A 20,608-nucleotide genomic window follows, 5' to 3' on the forward strand; every position below is an offset into this window, starting at 1 on the left:
AACACAATTCTTAGAATACTGACATGCAGTGTACAAATGGCCAGGGTTCAATTTAGCACACTTTCAGGATTAAATGTAGTTGTGTACCCTGAAGCCATAATATAATATGCAAAGATCGTTCTCTGACTATTTAATTAAAGGAACTGAAAGTTTGCTTCCAGCATTTTTAAGCCTCTGCCAACTGTGGAAGTGATTTGGAGCAGCAGTCCAATGCAGCATGTTACTATACCTCCAAAACACCATACTAGTTCTTGATTTTACTGATTTACTGATTCCCTCCCATTATACTGTATATCCTCTATTAGGACCTTGGTGTTGGACTGGGATACACTGTTTGCGGGAACTGCCCATAGATCCGAAGTCCCGTTAGTCCGAACATGCATTAAGGTTGGCGAACATGTGCTTGCGGTTATGTTTAGGTTAGGGTTAGAGATAGGGATAGTAATTTCGGAACAATGAACCTTCTGACTACCTGTCTTCACCCATGCCATCTGTTCTTATAATTCCTGTCTTGTCTGTTTCCTCAGCAGGTACAGAAGGAGACGTCTATGATGCCTACATGGATGTAAAAGGGAACTGTTTCAGGCCTTCACTGTGATTAATGCAAAAAGAAACATAAACACTGAACTGGAGCCTTCCTTGTTACTAAAACTTGACATGTTGGCGTGCAATCATACTGTAAACCTTCTGAACAGGTTAGTAGTCTGCATCAAGAGCAGAGGAAGAGCTGTCTTTATGACTTATTCTGCTGCCATACTGTATGTGCAATATATTTTATTGGTAGCACTCCTCTGATCGTTTTACTGCAAGAGTTAATGCTGCTTTTTGTGACCCCGAAAGAGTGGAGTTTTCAAGGTAAAAAAAACAAATTAACAATGCCTATTTTGTATTGTTTGTAATGTAACTTGGGCTGTCAACAGTAAACGGGTTAATGCATGCTATTAATTCAGAACGTTCTATCTACGCAATGTCAACCATGTCAGTGTGGGGTTTATTTTGAAGTGTACGACTGTAGGTGTTTTTGCATTGTGGCTTGACAGCGATCGCTGCTTATGAAATGAGACCAGACGATGTACTGTACCGTTTTGTTTACATTTGACTGTCAAACGAACTGAGCAGCTTAGAGTTGAGTCTGAAGACGAAAGACTGTTTGGAGAAGAAGAAACTAAAACAGTCTTTTGTCTTTAACTCAAATCTGTTATGAATTATATTTGTTCCATTAAATAATAATATTTAATTTTATAATACCTCTTGTGTGGATTCCTCATTAATGTGGTAGTCGGTAGTTTTACATATCCTTAATCTTAACTGTGATTGAGAAAATATGATTAATCACAGCAATTCTTGTGATTGACTTTTTTATCGTTTGACAGCCCTAACATGTAACATGTTTCACTTGAGGAGATAATGTGTAATTCAAAATAATATATTACATTTGCATATCCTCATGTATGCATTTAAGTTAATACAATATTATACAATATTAATATTAAAGAAATCATATCTTTTAACAACGTATTGTTTGTACTTTTTTCCTCTGAAGTCACCACCGCAGCTGGTATGGTGGAGCAAAAGCTGTTGATATTCATCCACTGGAAGTACTTTAAAATGATACTTGCTAAACTTAATCACAGCAAACCCATGCTTATATTAAGGCTGCACAACTTCAGCAGTAGAACTTTATTTTTCAGGCTTTATCTTCTTTGGGAGATGGAGATACAACTGGGGTCAAGGACAGGTTATCAGCCACCAGAACCTCTGCAATTTATACCGTTTGATTGATTGAAGTTCAGGTTAGAGGTTTGGCACTGTTAGTATATTTTTGAATTTAACATTTCCCGTTTTATCTCCATCTCACAGGGACAGATAAAGCCTCGAAAATAACTGTAACCGGAAGGACGGGAAACAAAGGGCCACATATTGTCCAGCCTACCAGAAATTCCTTTAGTCCTATTCTACACTTTGAGGCCTGCACTGGCCACAATGGCATCCCCACTAGGTTCCTCAGAGCTGCAGCTGTTTCAGGTTTGTAATGTGAGCCCCCGTTGTGTCTCACATTACAAACCTGTATGGTTTGTAGTGTGAGACATATGCCCTACATATTTGTAGGGCGAGACATATGGCCCCACATTACAAACCTGTAGGCCTGTAGGGCTACAGGTTTTTAAACTGCCAATGAAGTATTCTATCTATCTATCTATTATGTAATAAGGGAATAAACAAATATATAAGCAAACATAGAGAAATAATATACAGTATATTCTCTTTTCCTTTATTCGCCTCATTAAAAAAAGTGTCATTTTCTCTGGAACATCTGACATCTTCAGATGATATTAGCTTGTAGATTCATTATTGTACATTTATTGTAATTTATTCACTTCTTTTTGGTGCATTAAAACGTGCTGTGCCATTATGATAAAACATGTAACCAACCATTCATTCTTCACTCCTGTATTCCTAGTATGTATGAGTTAACGCTGCAATCAACATGACACAAAAGAAAGGAGAAAAAAAAGTTCTTACAAAACAAAAAACACAATTTATGACAACGTAATTATAAAAAACATAGTTGCAATCTGCAACTATGGATTCTTTTTGACACACATTTAGGGCCGTGGCCCGAATCTGCCATTCCTTCATGGGGTGAAAACAACACAGCTTACCATTGGAATTAATTAGGGAATGCACACAAATTGTTACTTTTTTTTTTCTCTTTTCATCATAGCGCAACATGGTGAAGTATTGTAGTGCAGGTAATTGCAACAACCACCGGTCTAGTGCAAAAAGACTTCCCCTATTCGCTCATACTAGGACATGACGTATGTACTGTGTAGGCTAGAAGAATAGCAATTGGCATGTAGATAGTGAACGAAGCATCAATGCTGACAAACTAATGTGAGCTTTGTGTGCTAATGATCATGTGCTACGGAGCTTGGCCTCGTGGTTAGGCAATGCACATAGCATAGTGTGAAAGCATGGGCGGAAATACATCAAAAAGTACAAATAACAAATACTGGGTAAACATTTTTTTTATCACAATACAAATACAAAATACCGGTCTGAGAAATGTATGAGATACAAATAAGCATTTTGTCATTTGAAAATTCATTTTATATATATAAAAAACTAATGCAATGATTGATCGATTCATAGATTGATTGCCAAATATTAAATTAATTGGCTATGTCAGACTTTCTAAGGATACATTGATCATACAAGCAGAGTGTTTTTCATGGTGTTTGATTGAAGCAGGCATCCAAATGTTTGTGAGCGCAGGCCAGAGATATCTTGTTCATATCAGAAGATAAATATTATGGTATGGTATGGCATGAATGCACAATCCTACACTGATAAGAGCTGCCTCGCCCTCTACACTTGTACTTCACAGACATGCAGGAAACTGACCAGGATCCGGACACTAGGATACTGGCATTCATGATACTGACCAGGATACTGACAACAGGATACTGACCACGATACTAACACCAGGATACTCATCAGGATTCGGACGCCAGGATACTGACACATAGCATCACAAACAAGTAATGAAATATTAGGCTTGTCTGACCATTTTCGGGTTTTGCAGAAATGTAGTTATCACCAAAGGATTCACTAATTGAGGCAAGGTCATATTTATCTGTTCATATTATGAAGTCTGACTGACTCAAGACCCACCCTACCCTGGCTCTTATTTGTGGTTGTATTTGTTCTGAGGGTGCGTAAGCCAATCAGAGGCAGAACATGTGTCAATTTGAGAATAAAATGACACAATACAAGTATGTTATGTATTTAAAAAAACAGACAATACATGATATGAAAGTATCTTGATACAAATACTTCTGAGAGTATATACATACTATAGATACAGAGAAACACAGTTCTAGATGGCTGGCCCCTTCGATACCACACCATAACGACAGTTTTAGCTTAGTAAAAGTAAAACACATGCCTCTGCTTCCTCCGGAATGTCAGTCTTTCTTTATAAATAGCATCTGTTGCTGTTTATTAACACATTTCAGAGCAGCTATACTAAACAAGATCTGTTGCACATTCTGAAGCTCTCAGAACACAAAGAAACGAGGTTGTAGGCTACTTTGTCCATTTTACCAGTATAATTGATGTCTGAAATGTGGAAACAAGTAGGTCCTTCCTTCAGTACTTCATGTGCCCACAAGCTAATGTTACCAACGTAATTGTGACGGCATGTGAGCTTGTCTGTGTGGTTGAAACAGGATGGAAAGGCAAAGTCCCAGAGCCTGTTTCTAAAGTAGCCTTACGTGTCCTTTGTAAGGTTCCGCTATCTATTTCAATATACACAGTCACAATCAGAGGGTAATGGACAGGACAAGAAGCAACAAGACAAGAATGCTAGTCCGCTCACGTACAGCTGAATTCCTGAACTTGATTCGACCTTCAACAGCAGGGTACACACGTTTGCGCTCTGAGATGTATTTGGATAAAACAGCAATGTCCATATCACCTGGAAAGAGGGAGAGATGGGGAATAATTTGGTTACTTGATTTATTGCCTTGCTTTCTAAATCACAGTGCACTTTCTGAAGACCAGCAACCTACGGATCACATAGAGCTGTTATTAACATTAAATAACTTTTTTCAGGGATAGAGTTTTTTGTTTTTGTTTCTCATCTGGATCACACAAGACACACCATAATATTTCAATCACTATAACATACAAATATACAATACAAAAGCACAATAATACAATAGTTTTATACTAAAACCCTACAGTCTATTTTTGGAGTCAGTTACTTTAACAAAGACCCTGCCAATAAAATTACTTGGAAAAAGAAAAAAAGAAGAAAAGACCATGTCTTGTGCTCGAATGGGAACTAAATTAATAGTAGAGGGGAGAATATACATACTGTTAATATACATAATGGTAAAATGGTGGTATTAACAGAATCTCCACTGGTGATAAAAATGTATGACATGGGGAATGACCCCCATCCCCTACAGCAAATTGAACCCTGGCTAAACAGAAAGGACTTGGCATCTGTACTTGGCAGCATGAATCTAGTGAATGAAGGCTTTCCCAAAATGTGTTGTTGATTTGAGTAAGGGAAGTTGTATTTATACAACGCAGTTTCGGGAGAAGAGACCTCCTTCCGCTTGACCTTAACCACTCCTCCCTCATTATCAACAACTCCTCCCTCCTTATCAAACTCACCTGCCTTTCATTATCACCCGGCCAATCCCCGGTGCAATCACCAAAGTATAAATACACCTGCGATCTCTCAACCAAGTTGTTTGTTCTGCTCCACGACAGACCAAACATGGGTTGTGAGTACTGCACTTGTAGATCGGCTATTTTCACTATTATTCAAATTCGTCATCCTCCTCCACCCCAACCTCCTTGGAATCTAGGGGGGGTAGTAACGGAGCAGAGACGACCAACCGCTCATTCCGAGTAGAGCAAAGATGACCGTCAGCTCCAGAGACTACGCCCCCACCCTGAGTCTCGCCCTAGCTTGGGTTCCTCACTCCACTCCGCATTCATCTCATTCTGTTTCAATAAACTGTTAATCTTGAGCGAAGGTGTGGACATTGATTTGAACACTGAATCCCTAGCATAGTGGTTAGAGCATAGAAGGTACGCGGACCGCACACCCCCTGTTACCTCCCAACCTAGCTGATGCAGCCCCCTAGATGGAAAGGAAATATACTGTATGCTGTACATACATACATAATATATATATTCTGCATATACTTGCCATATATTGGCATATGTTCATATATTTAAAATATCACCATAGCACCACCATTAGCCTTTTCATGTCACACACCCGCTAGAGGGCACTCAGTTTGGGAACCACTGGTCCTTTGCAAGGACATGCAAAGTCATAGTCGTACGATTTGTCACACGTTACCGCAGTGACATTTATTCTCCACATTTGACCCATCTCTTGGAGCGGTGAGCCACAGCCGTACCCAACCCATTGATGCTGAGTGCCAAGCAGGAAGGCGTTGGGTCCCATTTTTACAGTCTTTCGTATGACACGGCCGGGGAATCGAACCCCAACCTCCCAGTTTCAGGGTGGACACTAGTCTAACCAATGTAGCAATGGGTTCCTGAAATGGGTTCAGATCTAAGTCAAGTCTCCTGCAGGAGGTGCATCTGAATGAAGCCTGACCTGGACAGGAGTTTCCGGACGTAAATAATTATCAAGGAAGACAGAAATGGGACAACTTGTATATGAAGTGTTGTTGCAAGCTATTTATGTCTGCCAGACAGGGATGCTCAAGAGTATTTATTAGAGTCTTAAAATGTTGAGAAGATGCCTTGTTATTGCTGCCTAGGGAGACCACAGCCAGACAGACACAGAACAAAGGTCAAATCAGCATCTGCAGTAGGTTACCCTGGCTTTCATCGATATCAAATGACCTACACAGCATGCACACAATCCATTGCATGCCTTTTCCTACACCTATTTGCTGTTAAATGGCTTGTTACGTTACAACCAGATAAAAGTGTACAAATTCTGACAAATTCTACATTCAGGGGCATATTTTAAAAATTAAGAATAATGTTATTATTATTGTTTCATCACCGAACACGTCTCTTTCTCACCTGTATCATGCTTCAGTTTTTCTTTCAGGATCATAGTGAAGCCATCCCCTCCATCTGCTATGTAGGAAGGCATAACCAGCTTATACGTCTTCTCCAGGTCTAAAGGTTCGTAGCGGGGAACACGACACTCGGTACAAAGCACAGACATGGCCACCAGACGCTGACCAGAAGGCCTGGAGAGGTCAAACATCACCTGGATTCCTAGGTGTAGAAAATACAATGTTGTTGTTGGGACATTTTCATAATGGAACTTCATAAGCGTGGTTAGCATTTCTATAACTGCTAAGAACCCACAGAAAAGAATATGACTTAGTCTGGGTTCCCGGTTTGATCACTGGCTTCCTCCTGCCATCGTGTCAAAGTGTTTTTGAGTAAGACACTAAACCCTTAAGACACTAAAGATCAGCTGGTAGATGCCTTGCATGGTTGGTTAATGTGTGAATGGGTAACGCACATTGTACAGCACTTTGGACAGTGGTTACAACCCCTGAAAAAAAAGCTTCTTTCCCAGAACAATCAGATACATGAACAAACTGATAAGAACAAGAGCGCAACAGGGCAAAGGAAAATGCTAGACCCGCCCACACACTCACACACACATATACACCTTCTCACACTATTATGCTCAAATTGCACTTTTCTAAACTACATTTGTTGTAGGCCTGGAACATAGCCTCGAATTTCTAAACTAAATTTGTTTGCTGTGTTTGCTGTTTGTTATCTATGCTGCTGCGTTGTCTGAAAAAAGCCAAACAAAAATACGTTTTACTCTTATGTACCTGTACACAAGATGTAAGAATAAAGTACAACTGAGCCTTGAACATAACAGGTTTTGTGATTGTAGTGTATTATAGGGCTTTTGCGAATCACTTTCATATTCTGTGCTTTAGGGTAGTGAGGGTGCTCTCTGTTACGTGTTTCTACCATGATGCCTAGCGATAGTACTGTCCATAGCAGTTCATGGTTTCATTCTAAATAATTGCAAGCCACATTCTAGCCACACCCAAACAGTGTTACAGTTTTGTCTTTGACATCCCTGCCCGGGCTGTGGCCAGTATAGTGCAACAAATTGAACATTTTCAACCCAGATAAGAGCAGTGCATGAGTGCAGTAGCAGTTTACTGCCCTGTTCACAGACACTGTTGATTTACCCTATTAAAGCAGTGGATTTTTTGCATGTGTCTTTGACTTAGGCAGGCAGCGTCATGTCCAGGGGGTGTCCTTGTACATCAAGCTGCCTCACGCTACAGAAACAGGAGATAGGATCCTGCCCTATGGGCCTCGTATGGCTCGGCAAGGCTACTTACTTTTTTACTTACTTAGGCAGGCAGCCCTGTAGACAAATGTGCTAGTGTTTCCCGGAAATAAATACTGCATTTGTTTTATAGAGAAGATTGAGAGCGGCATGTTTTGGTGTTGCTGAAAAACATCTGTGTGCAAGATGTAAGTGAGGAGGTATGTAGCTGAGTGGATAGAGAGGCTGTACCGGAAGGTCACCCAGTCCACATGTTGAAGTGTCCCTGCGCACGCCGCTAACACCCGGCGGCTGTACTCTTCTGAGCAGCCATCTGCTTTGTTAATTTACCTTCCCCCAGGGACCAGTAAATACTTAGTCCCTTTCCACGTGTGTAGTACTATAAAAGATTTCCTTATTATTTCCTATTTCACAGGAGATCTGGCCTGGTGTTTGGAATCATTATAGAACTATCAATTATTTTCGTTGACTGTCCCATTTGCTGCTGTTGGTCAGACAGACAGACAGACAGACAGACAGACAGACAGACAAATAAATGTTCCATTACATGCTTTGCATGTTTTACTTTCTGCCAGGTAGAGCCTTTGAACCGCAAGGTTCTGGGTTCGATCAAGGGCGCCGCCAACTCTGCATATGAGTAGCACGCCTCTGGTAACTAAGTAAGAAAGTAAATACTGGACATGGCAGGTATTGCGCTCCACCTCAGTAATCCATCTTCCAGGGGTCTAGGCACCCTCATTCTCCTACTTACTTACTCTCCCCCCATGGGCAACAGCAGTGATTACTACCCTAAAGACCCCAACGGCTCAGAGAAGGTAAAAAATCTATATCAATCTGCGCAAGCATATGGACTGTGAGACGGTATTAGATGGGGGTGTATATGGGGGTTCAGAGATCACATTATAGACCTGAAACCTGTAGAAATTCCCCCGTGTAGCTGCCATATCTGCGAACGGAATGTTCAAATGCCTTTTTCAGCGTGGACCCGCTCAGCTGGACCGTATCGAAGGTTACTCCGAAGGGCAAGATGGATAGAATCTCCTCCATAGTTATGGTACCTGAAAATGGAAGGACACAAGTACAAGTTTTATAAATATTTTATTTATAAATATACATTTTGTAGACATTTTATAAAAATGAAACAACCATGCACACCGTTTTTATAGCGCTCGTCGATGCCACTCCTTATGGCACCACTGTTCAGCATACACATGCTCACGTGGTTCCACTGCTCTTCATCTGGGTACTTGATATTGTGGTTAACCTACGAATGGAAAATAAGCTTTATTGATTAAAGACGGCCAGTGAGATTATACTGTACTGTTGGTAAGGCCAATCAAGCTTCCATCGTATCCACTAGTTCAATCTACTTGACTTGACATTGAGAAGAGAAACCCGTCAAAAGTACTCTCTGTGAAAATGGTCACTCCAAAGAAAAGGCCCAAGGGGCTCTTGTTAAGGCTTGAACATTTATCAATGGATAAATGTTCAAGCCTTCCCTAAAACAATGCTCTGTGGAATGATTGCACTTAAAACTGTTAAGTTAAAACACAGAACAAACAATAAAATAATCAAGTCGAAATAGTAAGCATGGCACATGATCAGTAGGCTTACGTTACTGACTATAGCTTTTAGCAAGTATAATTTGTAACTGTAGGGGATTACTTTTTAAAAGTAACCTTCCCAACACTGCCAATCAAATACTTAGGTTCTCCTGCCTTAAATGCATACATTGAAAGAAACAACTACTTTTTTGCGACACGCTGTGGATATGATTAATTGTATCTAAGGTGCATGCAAATGATATGAAATTATGAATGGATGTCAATGAGTAAATGTACTATGAAAGTCACTCTACAGCACATTGCTTACCATAGCGTCACAGATCATATTTCCAAGGTTACACTCCCGAAATCGACATTCTGCAAACGTCCCATTGAGGTACACCACGGTCTGTCCCACATACTGAGCAGAGTACTGAGCCAGGTTCACCTTCCAACGGTCCACATCAGCCAGAATATTCGGATCTAGAAGATTTGAAAAACATTTTATGAAAACCTGAAATGAAAAGAATACTTGTTTGGGAATAAGGTTTTGTCGATAACATGTTGTTCATTTCATCTCGGTGTCTATTCTACTGGTATCAAAAGGCGTTTGTTGTTGTTGCTCAAATCAATTTAAGCAACAACAACAAAAAGCAACAAAGAAAAATCACTCTACATAAAACTTACATCCTTAGTCATCAGAAACATGCTTTTTAACCCATTCTGGGCGGGAACCTTTTATGGTGTTTTATCCCTTCTGGACGGGAACCCCTTTTGGGGTTCTGTACTGTACAGTATTGTACAGTATTAAAAAAAAAGAATTCTGCTATATAAATATTTAAAGTTTTTCAGAAACCTTAGGACAGGATTTAGAAGGCGTTTTTAGAAGGCCAAAATCAGGGGCGTATCCACACCTGGTCCTACTTGGGCCTAGGCCCAGGTATTTTTCTTTTTTTCCCTAATATATGATGACAGTATCGTCATTGCATTACATAATGTGAATGCAATCACTGCATTCAATTTAGCAAAATATGGCAGTATTATTATTATTATTATTATTATTATTATTATTATTATTTATTTTTTCCTATTTGGATCCTTAGCCACTGGCACTGCCTAGTTTGTCCATCTGTACCTGCATGGATTGATTGGTCATGCCTGGCTGATGCCTGACACCATGTGCTTGTTTCTAGAATGTGGCAGATTTGTTTGTCTTCACCCCAGAAACTTGTTTATGATTAAATATTAATGAGAAGCCTCTCTGAGAGTATCCTAAATGTTAGCCTCACAATGCCAAACGTCTATTTGCAAAGTTTTTGGAAAGAAAGGAAGTGAGCAGTCCCTATAGAGGAGCTAGCCTACTGCAGGCCTACAACAGTTGTATCCTGAGGACTTCAGCTTTACTGGGAAACTCCACAACAGCATCCACCCTTGATTATGGATTACTACATGTTTGAAGACATCAAAGGTCAGAATTGAATTTAAAATTTTGCTGGATTGATTTTCATTGATTGTGCCCATGTTGTCTTCAACTCAAACTTCAAAGAACTTTATTTTTCCTTTCGGAAACTTCTTCTGCTATGCTATGGGGTGCTGGTGCTATCTTGCTAATTTGTCATTTGGAAGTGAGTTGAAAGAAACTAGCTGTTGTTACACTACTACTTCAATACCAGTAGGCTGCCTGGGAGAGTGTGCATGTTGTTGTTTTATGGTTGTTGAGCGCTCCTATGTCCAGCTTTGAGGGTTTGTGTAAACACAAACATTGTGTAAACACAAACATTGAAGACATTTTTAGTTTACATTGTGTAATGTGATGTGATGAAGTGTCTTGTAGCAGCCTGACATTACACCTGTCAATCTTTAAGGCAAATTGAAGGCAAACATGAGTATTCATTAATTAAAATCACACCCGTGTGAACTGAGTGGTGCAATTCCATATATTCAGATACTGTTGTTTAAGTATACCTTGAGGTATGCTGCTGTCCATAAGTATAGGGTTTCCAACAGCTGTAACCACATTTCCAGCCTCATCAAAGGTGACTTTCAGGTATCCCAGGTATTTGCCAAATGCATAGGCCTGGACCACTGGGACATTTCTCCCATCATTAGACTTCACCATAAAGGGGTAGGGGCCTTCCGGTATCTCACTGGATGGTGGTGTACCTTCAGAGAAAGACATGTTATCATTCATAGTTTGTGAGTTTTAAGTGATGTGATGCTGTTTTTTGATCCTATCATGGTGTTTTCATGAATTTGTTATGGTCAACACGTTAATCCACGTTGAACCCCTTTTGGTGTTCGCATTATGTTATGCTTTAGCTATTGAAAAATAGCAGATCTACAAGCTCATAGCGTGCCACCGAGTGGCGCACTACGAGCTTGTAGGTCTGCTATTTTTGAAAAATCAAAGGACGACTGACATAGAAACATCTGAAAACTGTCAGGATGTAGAAGACATTTTTCAAAATGGGTTAAACACAGCTTCATTCGTCATTCCATGCAAATGTTTTATTTCTGTGAACAACATCCCCAATTTTGTATCCGTTTACACGCCTGACAAAGAATACAGTCAGTGGAAGATTAAACGTACAATCTGGGACATATTGTAATATTAGTTTGTATTTCTGCAGTGGTAGGCTAGGAGGTGGTCTCCCTGCTCTTCCATTGAGAAACTTTTACTACCCTGGTGTCAAGTAGGACACCAACTGGTGGACAATGTCAGTAATTTGAAGCAGACACCGCACTGGATTGCCACACCACATATGCCACACTTATTATAGCTCAGACCTTGCTGCAGTTATAGCTCTCTATGTCGGGAGAGAGAGAGAGAGAGAACGTATACATGAAATGGTAGACTGTATAACTTCTTAAATGGACAATATCCAAAACCTCCCTCAGCTGTATGGAGTAGAGTAGAACAGTGCAAAAATACCTGAGTATAGGAAAGTATTGGTGTGTCCTCCAATGACGACGTCAACCCCTCTCACTCGCCTGGCGATGTCTTTATCCACTTCAAAGCCAGCATGACCCAGTGCAATGATCTTATTGTATCCCAGCGTCACCAGTTTATCAACCTGCACTTGGAGCGCTTCCACTTCATCTTCAAATGTTAAGTGGGGCCCTAAAACACAGGAGTCAGAGAATGACAAACTATAATTAAAAAGCACAATGTAGGTACCCTCACAAAAAACATGCAGTAATCCTGGTCTCTAAACTTCCTCCCCCTGGTTGGAATAACGTGTTCTTTCCACGCGCTACGTCCAACCAGGGAAACTCCCCCCTGTCAGGTGTAAAGGAGCAACTTGGACACTTGGGAAGCATGAATTCAAGTCCGTTGCTCTCCCCATGTCCCCCATATATGGGGACTAGGTTGGCGGAGGGGGTGTAGAGCCCAGGATCACATTAGATAATTGACACAGGGGTGAAAAATGGGTTACAAAATCGTGGGATAAAAATTATATATATATTTTTTTTAAAGCACAATGTTTGACCACTTAGAACCCTAGCATCTCTATTTTTGCAGAAAATAGATTTTCGAAGTCCTGACGTTACTCATTCATCCGCTGGTTCACAGAAGTCATTATTTTATGGAGAAAAGCATTGGGTCATCTTTAGAATCGTCTCATATAAGAATTGTGGTCCAAACAAACTTGTCCCTGCGATATTGTCAGGGAGGTAACTCTGTGTTCTTTGCACGGGTCATTGAATTACCTTTTCTGACCTTTTATCACCATCAATCATTTGATGCTTCAAATCCACAGTCAAATCGCCGTGCTCATTTGTTTATTTTTTAACACAGTTGTTATTTGAAACGATATTAAACAAGTCTATGGGAATTCTGAATGGGGGAAAGAAACGTGACCCGGGTCAGGTGTACAGGTATGTGTAAATTATGATAGACTTCAGGTGCTCAAAGTATATTTCCGGCAAAGATCGGTGACGGTGTAGAGGGGAAAAAAACAGCGGTTCGAGTCAACTCAGGTGAAGTTTGCATTACAGCAGGGCAGGCACACATACGTTTAAATGCATTGGTTCATATATACAACACCTTCCTCCAAAATGCTTTACAGTGTTATCATATTCACCCATTCACATAGCACTGGTAGAGGTAACATCACTAACATGCAAGGCATGAGGGGTTCAGTGTCTTGCTCAAGGACATTTCAACACGAAGCCAGAAGGCAACTAGAATTTCTGAGCCAGTGACTTGGCAGCCACACACAGCCACACACATTGCAGGACACGCACACACACGCACGCGCACACGCACACACACACACACACACACACACACACACACACACACACACACATGGGCCATTACATTGTTTAACAATATTTTCATAGTTCTAGTTGCAGTGCTCAAAGTGAACTATAGACGTGTAGGTGTATTGTGTGCACATATAAACTGCTGTACCCAATACCCATGCATAATATGCTACAAATGTACATACAAACACAAAGCTAATTGTGTCACATGTTTAAAAACATGTGACATTGGCCCGGGCGGCTGCCGTAGCCGTCTGAGCACCTTGATTTGGTAATGTCAGTCAGACTGGCAGTGTGCCGCGGGTTCGACTCCCGATCCCGACGGCCTTTACTGCATGTCACCTCCCCCCCCCATCTGTCTCGCCATTTCCTGACAGCTTACTGTATACCTATCACTCTAAAGAATACGTTACCATCATACTGACATAATGTTGGGAGGGACTAGAACAGATCAGACATCTTATATGCCATCTTATGGGGAGATGTTTGGGTGGTGTATATTAATGATCGTGGATGGATGGTCAGACTGTGTAGGTACCGTAATACACTGTCGGGCTACTGTAGAGCAGGGTGAGGGTGCGTGCTACCCGTTCATCATCCATTGGGGTACACAATCCAATAAGGAATAGGCCCAGGGTCTGGTGAACACAGGCAGGTCCGGGAAGGTCAAGAAAATCTGAACCAGAATGAGGTCTATAGGGAGCTGAATGCACAAAACAATCTGGCAGGGAATAGGGACCCCAACTGCTAGGTGAAATGGCAAGGAATGGGTCTGATTGGTAATGATCTGCAGCTGGTGAGCTAATGAAGGATCAGGACAGGGTGAGGTGAGAGAATTCATGACACAAACATCTGGAGAAGTGAAGCCACCCCATCGTGTTCATATAGACAGGAGTGTCTCTGCTTTTTAGATTTGCTTTGAAAGAAGGTTTTGAATGTATTGTTAAAGGATGTAACCTGACCTCTGAAAGCAATGCTTTGGTTTCAGCATAATATGGTTTCAGCATAATGTCATTGTAAAATGGAAAACGCCTAACAGATTTATGGGTTGATAGTTGCCAACATACAACCACAGATTACTCACTAATTTTTAACTACTCACAGAGTTTCAGTATAACTCTGAGAATGTCCAAATGAGTTGACAGTGAGTTGAATTAACACTCCTCTACACTACAGGAGTGCATAATGTTTAGGACTTATTATTATTGTTTAGAGTGCACAGTTCTGTGCAAATATTTTGTTTGCCACAACATTTGGTTGATTGATACACATGAGTGCAGATTACATGTATGCCTACAGCAATCAAGGCATGTTTCATGCTTGGTTTTATAATTAAAAAGTTAATAACAATTTTTGGATACCAAAAGGGTCACGAGAACAGGTCACATCTGATGGTTGTATGTAAAAGAACGCCTTACAAAATGTTCAGAAGCCGAGATAAGCAGTTGCTCATTGCTGAGACATGAATAAGGCACCAAATTCCAATCTCTGACCATGATCCACTAAGTAGTATATAATGGTATAATGGTATACTTTGTTTTCTTCAGATGTCTGTAGAGATCTGTCTGTGTGACATGTCTTGTTGCACATTGACCCTAGTGATTCAACGCATTGAATTCAATGGCCCAAACCACACCAAAGGGTCGAGACGGTTTTAGCGTTAACTCCTTTCAACCGTTTGGACCCAAGGAGTTGCATGGCGACCCTTTGGTGTGGTTAGGGCTTAGGAGACGTAAGACATGAATGCTTTGTCCAGCTCTGCCATGCACACAAACTCCAAATAATCATGCAAATGAAATGCTGAATTGCACAAAGTGCCTTCATACCCATTAGGATTAGGGTACATCACACTCAATAATCAATAATCACTCAATACTAATCCATATTATACTGTATATAATGCATATTTTACCTGGTAAGGATAAGACTGGTGTCTCTGCTGTGGTATATCCAACCACAGCCACTTGTTCAGAGCCAACATTAATCACCGTGTATGGCTTGTAGTAACCGCTGATTTCCGCGGCCAGTGTCTTGTCAGGTTTGATGTTGGCACTCAGCACGGTGCAGTTTATATTCTGAAGAAAGGGCTTGATGAGACCTTCCACTCCGTTGTCAAATTCATGGTTTCCAAATGCCTGAGGAGAAAAATAAGGGATCAATTCAAGTTTTGTCTTATTATTTAACCCATTTAACCCATATCTCGAAATTTAAAAAAAATCTTTTAAATCCTTTTTTTTTCTGAAATAAATATTTTCACGATTTTTCAAAAATAGCAGACCTACTCAGAAGCGTGCGACCTAGCTCGTAGCGCGCGCTATGAGCTTGTAGATCTGCTATTTTTCAATAGCTAAAGCATAACATAATGCTAACACCACCAAAAGGGGTTCCCGCCCACTTCTCCTCTGCATGCTGTAGTATTTAGATGGTTCTGTTATGACTGCATGCTGTAGTGTTTAGATGGTTCTGTTATGACTTCTCCTCTGCATGCTGTAGTATTTAGATGGTTCTGTTATGACTGCATGCTGTAGTGTTTAGATGGTTCTGTTATGACTTCTCCTCTGCACGCTGTAGTGTTTAGATGGTTCTGTTATGACTTCTCCTCTGCATGCTGTAGTGTTTAGATGGTTCTGTTATGACTGCATGCTGTAGTGTTTAGATGGTTCTGTTATGACTTCTCCTCTGCATGCTGTAGTGTTTAGATGGTTCTGTTATGACTTCTCCTCTGCATGCTGTAGTGTTTAGATGGTTCTGTTATGACTGCATGCTGTAGTGTTTAGATGGTTCTGTTATGACTTCTCCTCTGCACGCTGTAGTGTTTAGATGGTTCTGTTATGACTTCTCCTCTGCACGCTGTAGTGTTTAGATGGTTCTGTTATGACTGCATGCTGTAGTGTTTAGATGGTTCTGTTATGACTTCTCCTCTGCATGCTGTAGTGTTTAGATGGTTCTGTTATGACTTCTCCTCTGCATGCTGTAGTGTTTAGATGGTTCTGTTATGACTGCATGCTGTAGTGTTTAGATGGTTCTGTTATGACTTCTCCTCTGCATGTTGTAGTATTTAGATGGTTCTGTTATGACTTTTCCTCTGCATGCTGTAGTATTTATATGGTTCTGTTATGACTGCATGCTGTAGTATTTAGAGATGGTTCTGTTATGACTTCTCCTCTGCACACTGTAGTATTTATATGGTTCTGTTATGACCGCATGCTGTAGTATTTAGATGGTTCTGTTATGACTTCTCCTCTGCATGCTGTAGTGTTTAGATGGTTCTGTTATGACTTCTCCTCTGCATGTTGTAGTATTTAGATGGTTCTGTTATGACTTCTCCTCTGCATGTTGTAGTATTTAGATGGTTCTGTTATGACTGCATGCTGTAGTGTTTAGATGGTTCTGTTATGACTTTTCCTCTGCATGCTGTAGTATTTAGATGGTTCTGTTATGACTGCATGCTGTAGTATTTAGATGGTTCTGTTATGACTGCATGCTGTAGTATTTAGATGGTTCTGTTATGACTTCTCCTCTGCATGTTGTAGTATTTAGATGGTTCTGTTATGACTGCATGCTGTAGTGTTTAGATGGTTCTGTTATGACTTTTCCTCTGCATGCTGTAGTATTTAGATGGTAAGGATAAGACTTCTCCTCTGATTACATAAATTATATACCTGATGACAATTCTATGACCACACCACCCACACCTGTTTATATGTGGTCAGTATACAACAGTATAGTAGTGGTCTTTGTCATCAGGTTAAACTTTTTGATGTTGATCCATTTAATTGGTGACTGACTGAACATGAAGACAAGTTTTACAACAGACTCAGACCTACATATAACACACGTGTATACCAACCATGTTAACATGATCATAAGAGTGTCAGTATAGGTCTACACATAATATTTATAATAAAACATTTTATAAAGTCAGTATTTATTGAGAGGATGGCTCCTTGAGATGCAGCATCTCGTTTTAATATTCATGTGGTCAAATGCAGTGACCAACTTTTATTCAGGGAAACAGCAACGTTTCGGCCTATGCGGATGCGGCCTTCATCAGGTTATCTTTGTACAAAGAATAAGACCTGGTACTTAAGACACGCAAAATACAGCCCAGTGTGCGGGTGTTTGTTCCTTTTTCATTTTTGGGCACCGTACCCTCTCCTACGCACCTGTCACCTGTAGGTGTGCAAAAGCCTTGCTTTTTATATATATTCATGTGGTAAAAGCTTAGAAATTGGCAAAACCCCTGATGAGAGTAAGGACAGCACTGTGCAGCGAGGAAGGCCCCACGCCCCCTGCAGCCCCTCGCCACGGACCCCTCGGCCCACATCACTGCAGGGCACGCCTACGTCTTATGCCCAATAGGTCTACTGTGGGACGGGGCATCGGCACCCTGCGGTGGAACCTTAACACCAGAATCCACAGGCCACTGCATTTCTGCATGTTTTTGGAGGCATTTCTAGGCTTTGTGAAGCATAGTGGTTCTACAAGCAAGTCTTTACATGAGTTGGTTTTCAGGGAATTGCGAGGTTCTGTAAATTCATCGTGACGTTTGTGGACATTCCCATTTTAAGTGGTGCAACCACTTCCTTAAGTGACTACATGTGTGTGGGTGGGTGTGTGGGTGCGTCTGAGCACGAAAACAGCATGGTTGTTTTTCACCACCTTGCGCAACCTAACACACACACACACACACACACACACACGCACAAAAATAACTGTATATATGGTGATTTCGGGTGTGCCAGTACAGTACAGTGACAGTACAGTACAGTAGAGGGTACAGTAGAGGGACCCCCACACGGTCGGTAACTGTCATTTCTCAACAGTTTCGGACGCGGGGCGGCTCGCCAGAATCGGGCCGGCACCCTGGGTGTCCTCCCCCCCCCCCCCCCCCCCTGGGGACCCCCACACGGAGTTGCACCACTTACTTCACATGGGTGTGATTTTTATGTTGAAACAAACAGATTTACACCATTTCTCTGCAGCTCTAAATACATCTTTGGAAAAAGTATTAATGCTAGATGTGATATATTTAATATTTTATAATAACAAAAATGTAGTAACGGCTGCCCTCCCTGTATCACACATGACATGTATACAGATCAATAGGTAAATATTGCCTCACTAACTACTGCTAAACTAGGTCATTCACAAATACCCAGAATGCCTGAAGACTGTGGGGCAGTTGTCCAAAATCAGTTGTGTGCCCCTCCACTTAATTCTTAGTGACCTACCAAACATCAATGCTTCTTTGTTTCGGCAAAATGATGTAAAAAAGGTGCTTTAGGACAACAAGATTCAAAGACTTGGTGCATGCATGTGCACACTACAGTAACCTGCCGTGAAATATAATATAGTAGGCTATACTGTATGATGGTAAAGGGTAGCCTACTACAGTATGCTCCAGCCATAACATCTAATATAGTAGGCATGCAAATGTGTAGGTAAACCTATACAGTATCAGTATGTAGCCTAGCATATATAGAGGTAAAAGTATTATAATACAGTGCAAATTATAAGCTACTGGTAGAGAGAGCAGTATGGTGGATTCAGTGATTTATTTGTCTCACTCATACAAGTGTGTAACTGTTGATGTAGCCATTCTCCAACACCAGACTGTGCTAACATAACACAGTTGTAATAAAACACATTATACACGTTATATAGGCTAATAACTGTATAATACAAAGTGATATGAAAAAGAATGACTGCCTTTTATTGCTGCACCCCAGCAATAAAAAAAAAAAGGTATGAAGGATATTTTCAAATTGCAGGCACTATAAAAAATGATTGCTTAAGAATAAGCATTATTAACAAAATAATTAACATAGGCCTATAATTCACAATTTAGACATTTAGCAGACGCTCTTTTTGGGCGATCTTGCAAGCTAGTTAATTCATTGAGCTCTTTGACATTTAAAGTCACAATGCACTTACCATGGCATCATAACCAAGTTTGTTCATGAAATACGCCGCCTCGGCTCCTTTGTAGTAATTGAACCAGATCGTTCCCTGGAACTGGTCTCCCGCATCCAGTAACAACACATGTCGCTCCTTTTCTCGGAGTTCGGTTATTTTCGTGAACCTCCTGGCGACGCCGGCGAAGCAGGGTCCCTTTTCTGGGCACTTTCCCGACTCTCTGCTGGTCTCTTCGATCCGAGCGTGATTGTCGTTCGTGTGAAGCAGTGTGACTTCGAAAGTTGACACTTTGTCTAAATTGTTCAAAAGGAGAATCAGAGGCACACAGAATGAGGTAACGCGTGCTCTCAGAGTCGGCATCTCGTCGTGCGAGTGGCGAGTGAAAGTGATCGCCTACAGTTAGGTAAAGTGATAGTCACACATTACATAAAGGTTTGAAGTTCAAAATTAGTTGCCTGAGTTTATAGCCTGCAGGACGAGCTCTCGCTTCTTCTGCACACCGTTACAGTAAGCAGCTACACTACAACTTAATCGTCTGTCTGTGACTCTCTGTGACATCATATATCCTACTACTACTGTATTGGCCCAAAACCTGAATTCCAACAAGTAAAACGAGACGTGCCTGGATCAGTTTTAAGCTGCGTCCGTTTATAAACACAGTTTCCATTCACATCTCAAATATGATCTGAAACAGTGCAATTCTGTCTCAATTAAATCCAAAATAAACAACAGGAAAATAATTCAAACTAGATAAAGTGCCCCTCGGTAGTTGATGATGATTAAAGTTTCTTTATTAGGAAAAAGACCCCTTGAGATGTATCATCTCGTTTTCGAGGGGCTCCCAACAGTTACATGTCACAACTTTTTTGTACATGTAAACAGTAAAACAAAACAAATTACATACACCTAACATGGACACAAAACACAAAACATTAAACATTGAAACCTTGAAAACCTTACAACCTCATTACGGCTTTGAATCCCATAATATAATGTAGCATATGAAGATTCTATGTCCTATACAGTGAGTGCA

At 40.8% G+C, this 20,608-nt stretch overlaps 2 protein-coding genes across 7 annotated transcripts in view; one reads left to right on the forward strand and one right to left on the reverse strand.

Moving 5' to 3' along the window:
- The window catches only part of LOC308330112 (sorting nexin-14-like), a 29,528-nt gene extending 28,129 nt beyond the window's left edge, over positions 1-1,399 (forward strand). For 3 of the 6 annotated variants that reach the window (XM_080784806.1, XM_080784802.1, XM_080784807.1), the window contains 2 exons: positions 306-387; positions 528-1,399. In XM_080784806.1, coding sequence (XP_080640932.1) covers positions 306-353 — 48 coding nt within the window. In that variant the 3' untranslated portion in view covers positions 354-387; positions 528-1,399. The remainder of the gene's footprint in view (positions 1-305; positions 388-527) is intronic. The other 3 variants (XM_080784803.1, XM_080784804.1, XM_080784805.1) reach the window with 3 other exon arrangements.
- An 852-nt stretch (positions 1,400-2,251) lies between these two features.
- LOC308329491 (snake venom 5'-nucleotidase-like) lies at positions 2,252-20,202 on the reverse strand. Its single transcript, XM_080783811.1, has 9 exons — positions 19,594-20,202; positions 15,569-15,791; positions 12,320-12,508; positions 11,353-11,550; positions 9,716-9,870; positions 8,999-9,107; positions 8,752-8,901; positions 6,589-6,789; positions 2,252-4,480 (listed from the first exon to the last, which is right to left on the reverse strand). The coding sequence occupies exons 1-9, from the start codon at positions 19,933-19,935 to the stop codon at positions 4,326-4,328; spliced, it is 1,722 nt and encodes a 573-aa protein (XP_080639937.1). The 5' UTR covers positions 19,936-20,202; the 3' UTR covers positions 2,252-4,325.
- Positions 20,203-20,608: the final 406 nt, after the last annotated feature.

This window comes from Protomyctophum bolini (genome assembly GCF_963924005.1).
Source record: "Protomyctophum bolini genome assembly, chromosome: 15".
NCBI classification, from domain to species: domain Eukaryota; kingdom Metazoa; phylum Chordata; class Actinopteri; order Myctophiformes; family Myctophidae; genus Protomyctophum; species Protomyctophum bolini.

Bases quoted from the DNA above. Each gene is read 5' to 3' on its own strand.
- LOC308329491 (XM_080783811.1), bottom strand. From the start codon at position 19,935: ATGCCGACTCTGAGAGCACGCGTTACCTCATTCTGTGTGCCTCTGATT. The intron at 12,509-15,568 runs GTAAAATATGCA...CCTGTGTTTTAG, and splicing joins ACCAGTCTTATCCTTACCAG to GGCCCCACTTAACATTTGAA. The intron at 6,790-8,751 runs GTCTATAATGTG...TTCTACACCTAG, and splicing joins GGAATTTCTACAGGTTTCAG to GAATCCAGGTGATGTTTGAC.